General features: G+C 43.2%; 1 protein-coding gene across 1 annotated transcript in view; it reads right to left on the reverse strand.

Annotated features, from left to right (window-relative positions):
- Positions 1–44: 44 nt before the first annotated feature.
- Positions 45–14,235, reverse strand: part of PHACTR3 (phosphatase and actin regulator 3) — a 100,866-nt gene continuing 86,675 nt past the window's right edge. Inside the window, exons 9-13 of the mRNA XM_069034225.1 lie at positions 9,182–9,237; positions 5,086–5,147; positions 4,088–4,228; positions 2,756–2,832; positions 45–1,266 (exon numbers count right to left, since the gene is read on the reverse strand). Of these exons, the coding sequence (XP_068890326.1) occupies positions 1,251–1,266; positions 2,756–2,832; positions 4,088–4,228; positions 5,086–5,147; positions 9,182–9,237 (352 nt within the window). The 3' untranslated portion in view covers positions 45–1,250. The remainder of the gene's footprint in view (positions 1,267–2,755; positions 2,833–4,087; positions 4,229–5,085; positions 5,148–9,181; positions 9,238–14,235) is intronic.

Genomic DNA, 14,235 nt, shown 5'->3' on the forward strand with positions numbered 1-14,235 from the left:
TACAGACACTTTGACAGACTGCATTTTATTATTTTCACACTTCAGGGAGATCATCCCAATGAAGCTACAAGACCGAAAATGCCTTTTTCAAGTTTTTAACATTGAATGACTCCCTAGAATAGCAGCACTTCAGAGTCTTGCAGAGAAATGTTTGTCTTGTGAGTGAATTCACCATTTTGTTCTGACTCATCAGGTGTGGTTAACAGCTATCAATGTATTATTCTTCTCACAAGTATTTTTTTTTTTAGTAGTACTGAATAAATCCTCAGGTGCTTCTCCATGTCAGGCATTATTAAAATGTCTGGCTTTACATTTTTCTCAACCAGTTCTATTTGCTTTGTAATTAGCATTTAGTAACTTTTTTTCTTCTTACTGTCAAGAAAGCATTAAAACCATTTGTTTGCTAAACATCAAAGTACATTGTTACATTTCTGCCTCTGGTTATCCAATTTAGTACTTTTGAATAACAGTGAACCAAACTGTCATTCTTTAGAGGGTCAGAGCCTCGGTGCACAGTGACAACCAGGTTATGCTATTCCACAAGATGGAAAACCTTAGTTGAGATCATCCTTTTGCAGACTCTGTGTGGATGAAGAAGTCAAATGGTTTGGTGCATAATAATTATAATCTCTTCAACTATCCCTGGGAAAAAAAGAGCTTTAGGAAACATGTTCATTTCCTGCAATAAGTAGTCATTTAATTAAAGAACAAAAGTAACAGGAATCAAAAATGCTTGCAGCTGTGATTCTGTTAGACAGTATATAAAAAAGAATGAAATTATAATACATTAAATTAGTTTTTAGAACATGAACTTAGGTGTTTTACAAACTAACTGTGGTAAGTTCAAAATTTCTTGTCAACATAATACTGGATGACAGAGTGTCATGTCCGTTTATGTCAGAGGCCTTGGAATGGTAAAGCCTGTACATGCACAACATCTCCTTTTCCAAGGCAGCCTGCAAACCAGTTCCAGACAGGTGGGAAAGGAGAGGAGGAGGCTCTTCCAAGTAGCTTCCCTTCAGTCTTTTTCAGCAGCTTGTCCCACTCCACAGGCCAGCACTCCTCTGCCTCCAGAGCTCGGGGCTGGCGTCCTGTCCCCAAGTGCTGCAGAGGCTTCAGCTGCAGAGTCCTTCTGTCACATCAACATCCAGGGAGCCTGTGCTGAACCTCAGGGAAAGACTCCAGTATTCCCTGATGCATGTTCAGCAGCAATATCAAAAGTAAGACAGATTCTTCTCAGAAGAAAATTTCTATGGCCTGTGAAATCTAGGAGAAAAGGGAGACATTTTTCAAACCACTTTGCAGTAGAATTCAATTATTTTGGGGAGTTTATGTTAGATTAATAAAATTTTAAAAGCCCACAGAAGTATTCATTCCATTTAAAGGTACAGTAACGGTACTGAAGAATATTAGCAACCCTTAATTTTCCCCAGCACATTCCCACCCCTGTGCCATGACTGCAGTGCAGCTGCAGTCCTCAGGGCCCAGTGTACCTCGTTTACATTTATTTGGAAATGCAGTTGCAAGTACAGGTCTGTAGTTGATTGGGGTTTTTCCGTGTAGTAAATGAAGCCACAGTTTGTCATTGGTAGCAATAGTCTTTACTGTGCAGTGCTCTTGGTTTTTTTTGAGTTAACAATGTCAAAATGCTTCATAAAGTATGAGGAGATACAATCGATAGTCTTGTGAGTCTGGAATAGATTTTCTCTGTAGGCTTGGTTTTTTAGCTGAGATCTGTAATTAAAGCCCCAATCACTTGTAATGCCCTAGCACTAATTGTAAATTGTAAGCCTGTTTACTCCTCATATCCTGAACAAATTTCAAAATCTCTCATTATCATCTACTCAAACTCCCCAGGTAGCTTCAGTTAGGGAATGTATAACTCACTTTCAGACTGAAACTGCAGCCATCCCCTCTTCCCTTCCCATGTTTCATTCCATCAATGCAGTGATGCTGCTTTGCCTTAATAAGGCCTTTTTGCAAGTGTCAGTGCCTGTGGAATCAGCCTTTCATTTTTTCTCCACTTTAAGAAAGGAATTGAACGTTTTTATGTGTGTTTAAACACAGGCCCTGTCACCAGTGCTGGCACATGGAGCAAGCACTGCCCTGACCAGGTTCACAGCGGCCTGATCACCTGGAGAGTGACAACAATCTAAACCTGTTCTCTCTCCTGACCTCCTCCGTGGAGTTAAGTGTCATTAAGTTACCTGGGGCTTGCTCCTTCCAATAGCAACTGGGCTGACAGGGAATACTGAAATCCCCAGGTTGAATCCTTTAGAACAAATCCAATTAGAACAAAGGCATTACCCCTGGGCACTGGGCGTGGCCTGTTATGGTCCGTGCAGTTTTGTATTTCTTAGCAGGGAAGTTCCAGTGTTTGTGATAAGGCTGCAGACTCAAGTACATTTAATTCAGAGCTCTTTATACAGCATATTAAGCTGTTCTACTTTAAAAAATCATATTATCTTTTGTGTTATATGCTTTATTTTTTTGTCCTATCTTTGTGGTGCAAGGAATGCTGACTGAGGGATGCCCTGGATAATATCTCCAAACTTCTTGGTATGTGCTAATAAAAGCCCCCCAAAAAATCAGAAAATTGGGTTCTCTTCAGGAAGAGAAATGCTTCAATTTTCTTTTAATATTAAACTCCCTTTGCATATTCTCCCACATCCAACACGTAAGAGTAAAATCCACAGGTGCAGGACTCAAGCAGAGTTTTTAGCAGGCAGTAGAAATAAATAGCTGGGAAACTGACCTTGTCAAATGTTTGCTCGATGCATGGACCTCCATTTCATTACTTTTGTATTCATTCAGCTCTTTCCGAATTGCTGCCTAGGAATTGAAAAGAGACAAACATGAACAAATAATTTTGTGTTTGTGAGCACTGCAAAATGCCAGACCTGCAGAGCAGAACAGTTTTCTGGGGTAGAAGAAGCAGGTATTGGGTATAGCAGAGCACTCCGTGCTGGTAGGAATGCTGAATATTAGGGCTATATGGATTGGTGACACAATACTTCTCATTAGTTATTGATTGCTGACAGGGTCACTGCTGTCTAGAAGCAATTCTGACAGAATAACACGTCAGGCCTGGTTGTCTCACATTTAATAAGATTCCAGTTAAAATTTATTAAAGATAAGAGAAGTTGCCAAGAAATTGATCCACTTTTCAGTCACAAATGTGAAGGTCCAGCTCTGCCCCTGACTTCCTGATGTGTGCCACCAGTGTGTGCAGTTGAACTGTCACTTTCTCTTGGCTTATAAACCTGCCTTGTTAATTGAAACATGAACACTGGAACAGTAAAACCAGGAAAAGTCTGATTTTAATAAAAGTATGTACAAGGAAAATATAAAATCATTATTCCATTGATTACTATGGAATAGCTTATTCACCATTTTAGAGAGCTGGGGAGAACAACTACTGCAGTAGAAATGCTCTGTTCCTTTTCTATGAGTCCTCTAAAGCCATTTGTCACTTTCTGAGGAGACACTGGGATGGAAACCAAAGTGTTTGATCTCCACATGCCAGCACAAAGCCACGTTAACAGTCCTGTGTTTGCCATTTTGCCAGTAACTGTCTCAGCATCCTGCTCCTTCTGCTTCCTGCAGCCCTGAAATTTCCCAACTGGCTGGAATCACGGTGACCTATTCTTACTACTCAAGCATCTAAGTGTGACACTTAAATGGGGATGTAAATCAGCTAAATGGCAGGTATGAGATGGGACAAAATGAGTGTTTCTGCTCAGGAGAATGTGGGTCCAGTGACTCCTTGAGCATTCACAGGAAAAACAGGAGATGAAACTTCCAGTCTGACAATAAAGGTTAATACTCTGTTGGCTGGAAATGGTTTTGAGTTGGAGCCCAAAAGATTGTATCCTCCTTTTTGGGTGGGGGGTAAAAGCCTTTACAGTACTAAATAGGCGTTTCTATACATAGCATTTTTTATTACATTGATGATGATTTCAGCATAAGAAATAATGGTAAAATTTACAGATATTAAATGCTCCAGAGGTTAAATGTCTGTTCAGAATGTGATGTATCATTACAGACAAAGCAAGGAGAAAGCAGAACTCTGTGGTTCTGTCAGTACCTTGTCTGCTGCTGACAGTCGTGTCCATGGTTTGTCCGCTCTCCTGTCGTAGTCCTGTGCTTTTGCCACTTCCACATAATCACTGAATCGAATCAGGATCTTTCTGTCTCTCAGTTCATCAACTGTAGGTCTCTGGTTAAGCTGTATTCAGAAGTTTTGTGAAATAAAACCAGGGTTAATAACAAACGTATCAGTAAAAAATGCAGCATTTGCTGCTTTTCTTCTTGGTTCAGTGTGCATTTACACATATGGAAAACCACCCAACCCTTGGAAACTCCAGGGAAATATTCAATCATTTGGAGGACTGCTAGGAGAGTAATAATGGTTTAAATGGAGCTATGGGCTACAGCACAGTGCCTTTTTAATGGACAAAAGAAAGCATTTCAACCCAGATCCTCATAAAATACATTTTCAAAATGAAAAGTAATCATGATGGATTTTTTTATGATCTCTGGATGATTCTGGATGCTGTAGGATGTTCCACTACAGGCAGAGACAGATTGTCTGTGTGAGATTCTCAGCACTAGACCCATTTTAAGAATTTTAGTCTGGCTTTAACAAGTTATCAGCAGATTTGGTCTGTAATTCCATTAGGGTTTTCTAGGAACAGAACAACAAGATCTCGTTCTAATTCTGAGAATATTTTAAATGCAAAAAGAAATGTACTATGGGAGCAGACCTGGTGCTCAGCAGGGAGCCAGCTCTGCTACAAAGAATGAAAAAGTCCTTTCCTAGCAATAGAGCTGACTGATAGGCAGTGTGCAAACAAATGCCCATTTTCTGCCTAAGTTTACATATATATATTCTACTAGATCTCATCTGGCTGAGCTAAGGTGGGTATGTCTATAATTCATATTACCAGACACTACTATCAGACACTGCTGAGGAGGATGCATATTAAGGGAGGTTCCGTGTAATGACAACCTCTATGGCTGGTTGACATTATAGTAATTTTAGTAAATTTCTAAAAGCTAATAGCAGGTATTGCAAGGTTTTACCTTTCTTGTCAGTCTCTGCTTGATTTCCCTTCTCTCTTCCTGTTCCGTTTGATCATTTCGTTCTGCGGAGAATATAAAAAAAAATATGACTTTCCTCATGAGGAAGTTTGGTGTTTTCCTGACTTCCAGGCAATAATGAGCACAGAAAAAGGAGCTGCTTGTAGTTGTGTGTTTTGGTAATTCAGAGCATCTCTGGTGTGTGTTGGAGCACGGAATCACCTCTCTGTGAGGACACTGTGCTGGTGCCAATGTCAGCTCTGCCTGCGCTCTCTAAAACTCCACGGAGATTTAATGAAACAACAGCAGCCACACCAACACTCCACTCAGAGAAACTTTAGAAGGAAAATCAAAACACTCCACAGTTGATTAATCATCCGTTTTTACTCTCCCTATTGCTGGAGCCATTCATGCTGTCAGATGCTGAGGAGCCTCATCGCAGCAGCTCCAGGGAGAGCCCGTTCTGCCCTCTGTCCCGTTTTCTCGGGCTGCATCACTCGCTGGCTCTGACCTGCACCTTGGCTTTCCCTGACAGGAGACCCCCTTCTCCTCCCGGGGCTTCCTTTGCAGAGTTCTGCTCTGAGCTCAGCCCCTTGTCTTTGTGTGTTGTGTCTATTAACATTCAAGCCGTGACGACTCCTACACACTGGCTCTAAAAATAGACCCGAGTGCTGTAACACTGTGTGAAATAGATCCCCTGCCTTAGGAAACGAGTTAATGGCGTTTCTATTTCCAGTACTATCTGTTACTAAATTTGGGCGTGAGCCCATGACCTGAACAAAGCTGCAGAGCCAGAGAAAAAGGTTTAACCATTCTGGGATTCTCTGGGTACTACCGTGAGGTTTATTACACCACTTGCATTAGATATTTCCAGTGTTAAAGGACACACGTGATTTCTACTATGCCTCAAAAACCCACTAGCACTGCAGATGGATTTCCAAGATGATATTTTTAACAATGAAGCATTTTTCTCCCTTATTTTTGCTCCCATTATGCAGTCTCATTTCAGATGACACCGAAATGCAATCATATCTATTTAAAATAACAAAGTAGTAGCTCCACCAGGCTATGGTAGAAATGTAAATCAAATTATTTAAAATGTGCTGCATTACAGTTCAGTGGCAAGGCACAAAATGTAAAGAGAACAGGTCAGCTAAAATTAGTGCTGTGTCAGGGATGAGCAGCTATTTCAGTCTGCAATGTGGAAAACGAGAACAGGCTTTCAAAAGTAGAGAGTATTCTTAGATGTAGATACCTGCAAGAACTTACCCATTCAGATTTAATTCACTCCTTTTGGAGTAGATAATCCTATTTTGTATTTTTTTTAATTAAAATTGATAATTTTCTGTAGCATAGTGCCTTTATAAGGTATGATGTGGTATGCAGTGAGAGAACTGCCCAGAGAAGCTGTGGCTGCCCCATCCCTGGAAGCCTTCAAGGCAGGTTGGATGGGGCTTGGAGCAACCTGGGATAGTGGAAAGTGCCCCTGCCCATGGCAGAGGGGAGAACAAGATGATTTTTAAGGTCCATTCCAACCCAAAACATTCTGGGATTCTATGGTTCTAATTCCCAAAGAAAAGCCAAAAATACACATTTCTGATCAGAAAATACTTTTTCAAATATAGTAAATGTGTAGTGACTTATTTCTATTCACTTGGGTTCAGTGCTTATTTCCACCTCAAAGAAATGAAAGAAATGGTTCTTTTACAAAAAAAACCAACCCTGAGAACTGCTATGAAATACTGGTGAGGGATTCTAGAACTCAGGCATTATATTACTCAGACAACCCAGAGAGGCTTTTCCCATCCCCATCATTCTGCCCACACAAGATCCATTCATTCCTGAGGGCTGGTTTTGTAAATCTCAGCAGAGATGCTCCCAGTTCTGAGGGGGGCTGTGCAGTGCTGGAACTAATTCTGTGCTCTGCCAGTTCCTCAGGGAGCTCTCAGCTCTGCATGACACTAAGGCAGTTCCTTGGGTTCAGAATGAAGCAGGGATTGTACAGTGGGGTTCAAGAGATGCCTTCTTGGCTGGGAGTTCAGCTTTCTGTCGAGTACAGCAAGGCCACATCTGACACCTGGGCTGTGATTTGAGTTCATTTGCTTTTCATGTTTGGTGGGAAGCCAGCAGTGTTTCTACGGTTAAAGGACTTGGAAGATCAAGAAAATTTTAAGAAAGTCTGGCTTTAAGTTTGCTTTTTAAGTATTACTTTTATCTCAGAAACAACTCCCTAAAGGAGATAAGAAATCACTTTTTGAAATCTTGCTGAGATTTGCTTTAAAGTAACAGTAGTTGTACTTTGCAATATGCTTCTCTTTTTACCAGAGTTGTACAAATGTGAATTCTGAGTCCATAAAAGAACTTCTGTCAGCAGTACCATTTATGAACATCAAAGATGTTGGGAAATGCACAACTTAAAACTGCACAAACCCTTACAACACCTGGAGGAGATTGTGGAGATTTCACTGAAGGGCTTTTATACTGCTACAGCTTTACAGGATACTCAGCTTTTTATATCATGGCAGAGGTAAATAAAATGGAAGCGGTTCTGATCCCAGCTGAACCTGTATAAAGCCTGAGCAACTCAACAGAAGTCAATAAATTTGCTCCATGCTGGGAGCTCTTTAAATGAGATACAAATCTAGACCAGTATGTTTAGCTGGTATTCAGGAACTATCTTTAATTCTGGTTTATCTTCTTTCTGCTTTATCTCTCTCTAAGCTCATTATATGAATGTATTCAAACTTTTTTAGTATTAAAACCAGTCAGTTTAACCCAGATTAAGGATGTAACCAGCACACTTCAAAAAAGTAAACATAAAGGAACAGATTTTGTCAGTGGAGATCAGCTTTTCCTTAGCCAGGAAAAAATCCCAAAGACACAGATTTTCAGAGGTCTTGGTTACTGACTCTTGAAAATCTGGTCCCACGTATTTCAGGATCTTGGGTTACTGTTTCTTCCTGCCTCTCATGGTAGATGACAGGTGAAGTTTGGCCAAGTGCACCCACTCATGTTGCAAGGAGGGTTTCCTTTTCCTCCTCAAGCTGTGCACATGCTAAATACAGCTCATTTTACGGTGGGTGATCTGTGCATTGGAACAGCATGGAAAATACTGCTAAATATATGTTGCCTGTGGAATCCTTTTGTATTGAAACTCAGATGAAATCCCAAATAACTTCAATGGCAAGAGCATAAGGCTGTTCCCTAGGAACCACTAAGAAAGTTCTGATACATTAAATTTTAGGTAATGCAATGTAGATAACTTTTTTCCTAGTGAATTACAATCACATGATTAAATATAAATTAAACAGTGTAGGCAGCACTGCTTGTGTGACAGATTTCTGTGGCTTTATGTTTTATGCTTGCTAAATGTGGAAACTACAGCTCACATCATTCCAGGTTTTGTCTTTCCACACTAAATAGACTAAATAGCAGATGGATCCCCCCTTTTGAGATCCATAGTGGAGACAATTTGAAAGCTCTCTCTCACCTTTCCCTAATTCAGCAGTTATAAGGAAAGGGATAATGTTCATTACTTGCTTGATCCCTTAGAAACATTTAGGAAAAGAGTTGCAAGTTTTGCCTTGTGAATTTGAGAGGTGCTGAGAACACTCCCCTGTGGCAGTGCCTGTAACAGGCCCGGGACTGTCCCTCTAATAATTCTGATATCTCAGACTGGTCTTTGACTTGGCTTTGGGAAGATCTCCAGTGACAAGAGCAAATGGACCTTAGGAGAATCACACCTCTGCCAGGATGCTTCCCCCTTCCACTGTATTCCCAGTGCTGTTCAGTGTTTGTCTTGAAAATCCATGTCTTGAAAAATGTTGCTCCAATTCTCATGGCACTGTGACACTCGGTTGGATTCCCCTCTTGAACACCAGTAACAGTGTATTCAGAATGAAAATTACTTGAAAGCCTGAACCTGAACAATTATCTTCTGTCCTAAAATTGCAAGTCTTTGTGAAAAATTAAAACTTTCAGGTACAGAAGATAATTCCAGTGAATTAATTTGTCTAATTAAAAATAATACATTCTGGAAATGCAATCACTGATTTCAACAAACACATATTAAATACTTTAGGAAAAAAGAAATACTCACGTTTCAGTATATTCCTTCTTTCTAGCTCCTCAACAGCAGGTCTTTGGCTGAGTCGCCTGCGGAAAAACACCAAAATCACATTTTGTACCATGCCTGTTCTTTGGAAAGTCTGCAGTATTCTGACTTCTGGTTGGTGTTTGCCTCAGGAGGGGACTACAAAATCTCTCTCCAGGACTCGTGAAGAAGAACAAAGAAAAGAATCCTGGCAGAGAATTCTTTCTTATTTTTCCCAAATGTCAGTGATGCAGGTAAAAGTTCTCCTCTAGTTTGCTCTGCCGTCAGTGAAATGCTTCCTCAGAATGTGCATCCTTTTCATCTCACTTTCCAGACAGTCAGTTGGAACCAGCACTCTCCAGAGGTAAAATTCACTCTCGAGGTGGTTATCAAAGGAGTTTCACAGCAATCTTCTGTCTCTATCACTGCCTTTACCTTTTAATCACACGTAGCAGCACATTTCCCTTTCTCTACTAACACCATCCTGACAAAATGCAGACTGGCCAGAAATAAAGCTTCCCTGTGCTTTGCCGACTCCTCATCTACCAGCCCGATCCCCCAGCTCTGCTCCTGCCTGCTGAATGCAATTCGTGTGCTGCTCACAGCCTCGCGCTGTCTGAACAGAGCGTCTTGGTTCCACCTCCCCTTTTCAGTAGTGCTGCCTCAGGACTGAGTCTTCAAATCATATGATCGGTGCCACAGCGATTTTATTCCGCATACTAAATGAGACTCCCCCACGAGGCACTGTGATATCTGCAGAGGATCTCAGGTAATTGGAGCCCTCCCCTAGGCAGGCACACACACACACACACAGAGGCTGCGTTTGCTGGCTTTCATGTAATAATCCAGCCAGCAGATCGGAAAGAGTTTCCGATGCTTCCTGGCCTGCGTTCTGGCAACGCTAAGAATTCTCGTCGTCTGCTCTCAGCAGATGTTTCCAAGCCGGAGATGAAGTTACAGAGACAAAGAAACACTCAGAGCAGGGACCACACTGCAAACTGCTGCAGTATTCCTCTACTGGGTATAGGGAATAAATGAATAGTCATGCTGTAACAGGATCTACATTTTATCACATATACAGCAGATGGAAAAATGAAGTAATTGTTAACACACTGCAAAAGAACCAGTAAAAGCACCTGATTCCAATTTCTCCTTGTTTTGTAAGCCTTACCCAATACACCTTCAAAATCAACTCTGTGGTCATATGCTATCAGACCAACAACTCCTTACCCTTTTTAAATTAAACTCTCTGGAAAAACTCTTATCTTTGACAACAGGAAGGCACCACAACTACTGCACTGAATTCACACCGACAGAAAACTTGGATTAGATGAGCTCTTGTGTAGAAACACCTACAGCCTAACTCTCACTCTTTCTGCCTAACATTTTGTATCACCTAAGGCTTTTCTCCTGACCTCTGGGTTCTCTTTGGGTAATAAGCTGGATACTCCAGCAGCGGAAGTTGCAATAATCCCAACTGAAACAGGAATGATGCTGAAACTAAAGGCTTTACACATGTATTTCTGATTCCTGTTGCCCTTGGACTCCTCCCTCCTCGCTCATTTCCCTGTATGTCTCAGAAATTACACAACTCTGGCTAGGTTTTGTTTGAAACAGATTAAAGTGTGTTTTATAATATAAATCAGGGAAGAATGACTTACTCCAAGAGCTCATCTGCAAATGAAAGGTCCACCCGACCTGATGCTCATATGTCTCTCTCTCAGCCATTTGTAATTACAGCCCTGCCATTTGAGATTGATAGATTCTCCCAAATCTGTACATTAGATTTCAGAGGCCCCTTTTAAACTGGGGGATTAAAAGCCTAACAGAATGAGTAAAGCACTATGCAAATGCAAATGTATACGAATTTTCTGTGATTCTGTGTGAATGCCCTGTATTTATATATCATATGTATGATGGTTGATTATTTAAACCCTGTTTCCCTTTTGGTTTTGATAAATTCATGGTAAGTGCCCTTTTTCTGCACACACCCTCAGCTTTACCCCCAGCAGAAGGAAAAGGTGCAGACACACAGAGGGCTACGTGCACATGAGAGCATTGCAGGGTTTTTTCCTGAGTTTTTCAGAGACACAGACCACACTTCCAAACTTCGTGTCAGAGTCACAAAACTAGACATGGGCTTTGGTTAAAAATAAAATTCTAACAAGGTTTCAGGAAGGTGGGGATAGAGTGAAAACACCAAGTACAGCCAGAGTCACGATCAAATGAGAAGTAGTAAAAACCTCTGAAATTGTTGCTGTCAAGGTCCAGGGACATTTTGGGTCCATTTGTTATTTCTGTTGTTCAGGAGAAGCCTCTCTGTGACCAAAAACAACTTTCGCTTCCTTTCTGAGCTGCTGTGGGGTGGCTGGGCTTGGGGAGCTGCTGAAGGTGAAGGGCTCCAGACACCCTGACAGTGACAGGGGCACAGGGGCTGCAGCACGGCCTGGGGCCACACGGCTCTGCTGAGCTGGGCCGGGGTCACTTGGGGCTCCAGAGACCCCTTCTGCAGGACTTTGCTGCTCGTAAAGTGAATCCACTGCCTTGTCTGATCGCCCCTCGCAGCAAGACACGCGTGGCTGCAGCAGGTGCTCCCTGTGGGACAGAGCCCACCCTGCCTGAGCTGCTCTGGGGGAGGGTGAGGGCACCTCACCCCCACACCGGGGCCTGCAGCCCCGGCCGCACCTTCAGTCGCCGCCTGCAGCCGGACCCAGAGCGAGATGAGGACGGGCATCTTTCTGAGGGCTCAGCAAGTGCAGGGAAAGCCACAGGTTACCCCTGTCAAAGGGCACATCCCTCCTGAAGGAGCTTTAATGTAAGAATCCTTTCAGATGAGTTTGTGCCTCTGCTTGGCTGAGCCGTTCTCTGGCTGCTGCAGGCTCTGAGCAACAAGTGCTCTGTTTTGGATATTTATTTCATGTTTTCCCTGAACCTGATACATGTGAAATCCTGCCTCAGAAACACACCCTGCGTGCTGAGCTCAGTGAGTTTCCTCGGAAGGGACTGTCCATCCCTACAGAGAGCCAGTGCTGTGGCCTCGGGAATGCTGCCTCACCTCAGGGACAGCTGGCCTGGGGAAATGGCCCCCAGCTCCCCTCATGCCATGGCTGGGCAGCACAGCCCTGAACAGGGGATGGAGAGACTCAGCAGCCAGAGAGGGGATGCTCAAATCTCGTGTTCAAAGGAAACAAACTCCAGCTGAATAACAATTATCAGCAGACTGCAGCGCAGGGGAGCCAATGTGTGATTCTGGAGAATAAAAACAGGCACTTGCCATGAAGGAGCCTTTATGAAGGCTAAAACCTGACCCCTCAGTGACTATGGATGGTCTCCACAGGCTTTGCACAGAGAGAATTTTGTATGAGGCAGGTGCAGATGATTGTGAATCAGAGTCCTGGCTCATTTCCTGTGGATCCAGTGAAGGCCCTGCACCTCCGTGAGGGTGGTTTTATGGCTTACCCTGGGCTAGTGTGGCTGCTGTGCTGTTCAGCAGCTCTGGAGGTGCCATTTGAAGGTCTGAGGTAGACAGGAGGCTCCAGCACTGCTGCAACACAGTGTGGTCATGGCTGGGTGAGTCCTGTGCTTTCCATTTCTGTTCTTTTTTCACTTAGGGACTCAAAGTCCCATGTGGACTCACCTCAGCAAGGTGGCTGTGAGCTCCACAGGGAGCACTCACGTAGCCCACCACTTCTGTTGTGTGACAGCAATGATTTCCTTTCAGCCAATTTTGATATCTATTTCTTGCTTCTGGGAAATACAGCCAATTAATGCTCTTGTGTTCTTGGGTGTTATGAAAACCTAGGTTTGGGTATTTTTGGACTGCCTGGTGAGGCAGGAGTGCTCCCTCTGAGCACCTCTGTCAGGTCAGTTCTTTTTGGGAAGGTCTTGAACCTTTCTTGAAAATGCTTAAGTAACTTGCAGGCAGGTCCTACCTCTGTCCAGATTCCCCCAGGGTGTCACTGGAATTGCCATGGTCTCATGTGAAGAGTACTCAGTCTGGGAATTTGCTTCCCTGTTAAACCAAGGGATGCCAAGAGCAGCAGTAGTGGAGCTGAACTGGCAGCACCTCAGAGGTGACTGCAGCTGCCTCAGGGAAACCAAGCACAACTGGAGGCACCAATGGCACTTCCCTGTAAGTGATGTCTGGATACAGTTCAGAGATGCTGTAAGTTTGGCTAGATACCAACATCTTCTCATAATACTAAAGTAGTCACCGTAAGTGTGTGGGGGTAAAAGGGGACAGACACACAACACTTCATGTGCAGCTGTTTCTCACGTTCAGAGAAATTGCAAAGGTTTTATGTTACTGTTGTTCTGTGCAAAGTGGGCATAAACTTTCAAGCAGCAGGTGTTCTTCAATTGTTTGAAGCTTGGGGAGTGTTCTGGGTGTATTTTCAGTGTTTTCTCCAGTAATTTGGGCTCAGAAAGAGAAATCAGAGAGATAATAATATGTATATTATTACATATAGAAGCCAAAGACTTTGCTTGCTCCTGTGCTCTCCCAGTGTTACTCCTGTGGGTGAGAGAAGCAGGTCATTGCAGGTTCGTGCAGTCACCTGTGGCTCTCCCCAGAATACCCTGCAGGTACAGCCAGGTGTTCTTGCTCTCAAAGCACCTCAGGTGCTCAGTTTGCACATGGCCTCGAGGTATTTGTTTTCCCCATGCAATGTGCACATGGGAATCCTCTGACGTCTGTGAGCGCTCCCTTGGCTCTCAGAGGGGCAGAGGATCTGTGGTGCCTGGTTTTTTCCCTTGGTGAACGTGTGTGGTGTATAATTGCAGCAAAACAGGCTGCCCTGTGCCATCAGAGCCCTGCCACGATCATGCTGGACACCAACACAAGTACAGATGTGGATTCGGAGTGTGGGGAAAGCCACAAATGGCTTGCCCCCTCCGGAGCAAGGTCACATGTTTGTGAGCTCAGGGGCTTGCACATGTGCCTCTGACTGCTGATCAGGAGATCAATATTTGCTTCACACTGCCCGATTGTCTCCTTCACACTGAAGGGAACGAATGTCTTGGGGCTGCTGTTACACAAGGATTGATCATACTGGACAGTC

This window comes from Aphelocoma coerulescens, chromosome 20, assembly GCF_041296385.1.
Source record: "Aphelocoma coerulescens isolate FSJ_1873_10779 chromosome 20, UR_Acoe_1.0, whole genome shotgun sequence".
Taxonomy (NCBI): Eukaryota; Metazoa; Chordata; class Aves; order Passeriformes; family Corvidae; genus Aphelocoma; species Aphelocoma coerulescens.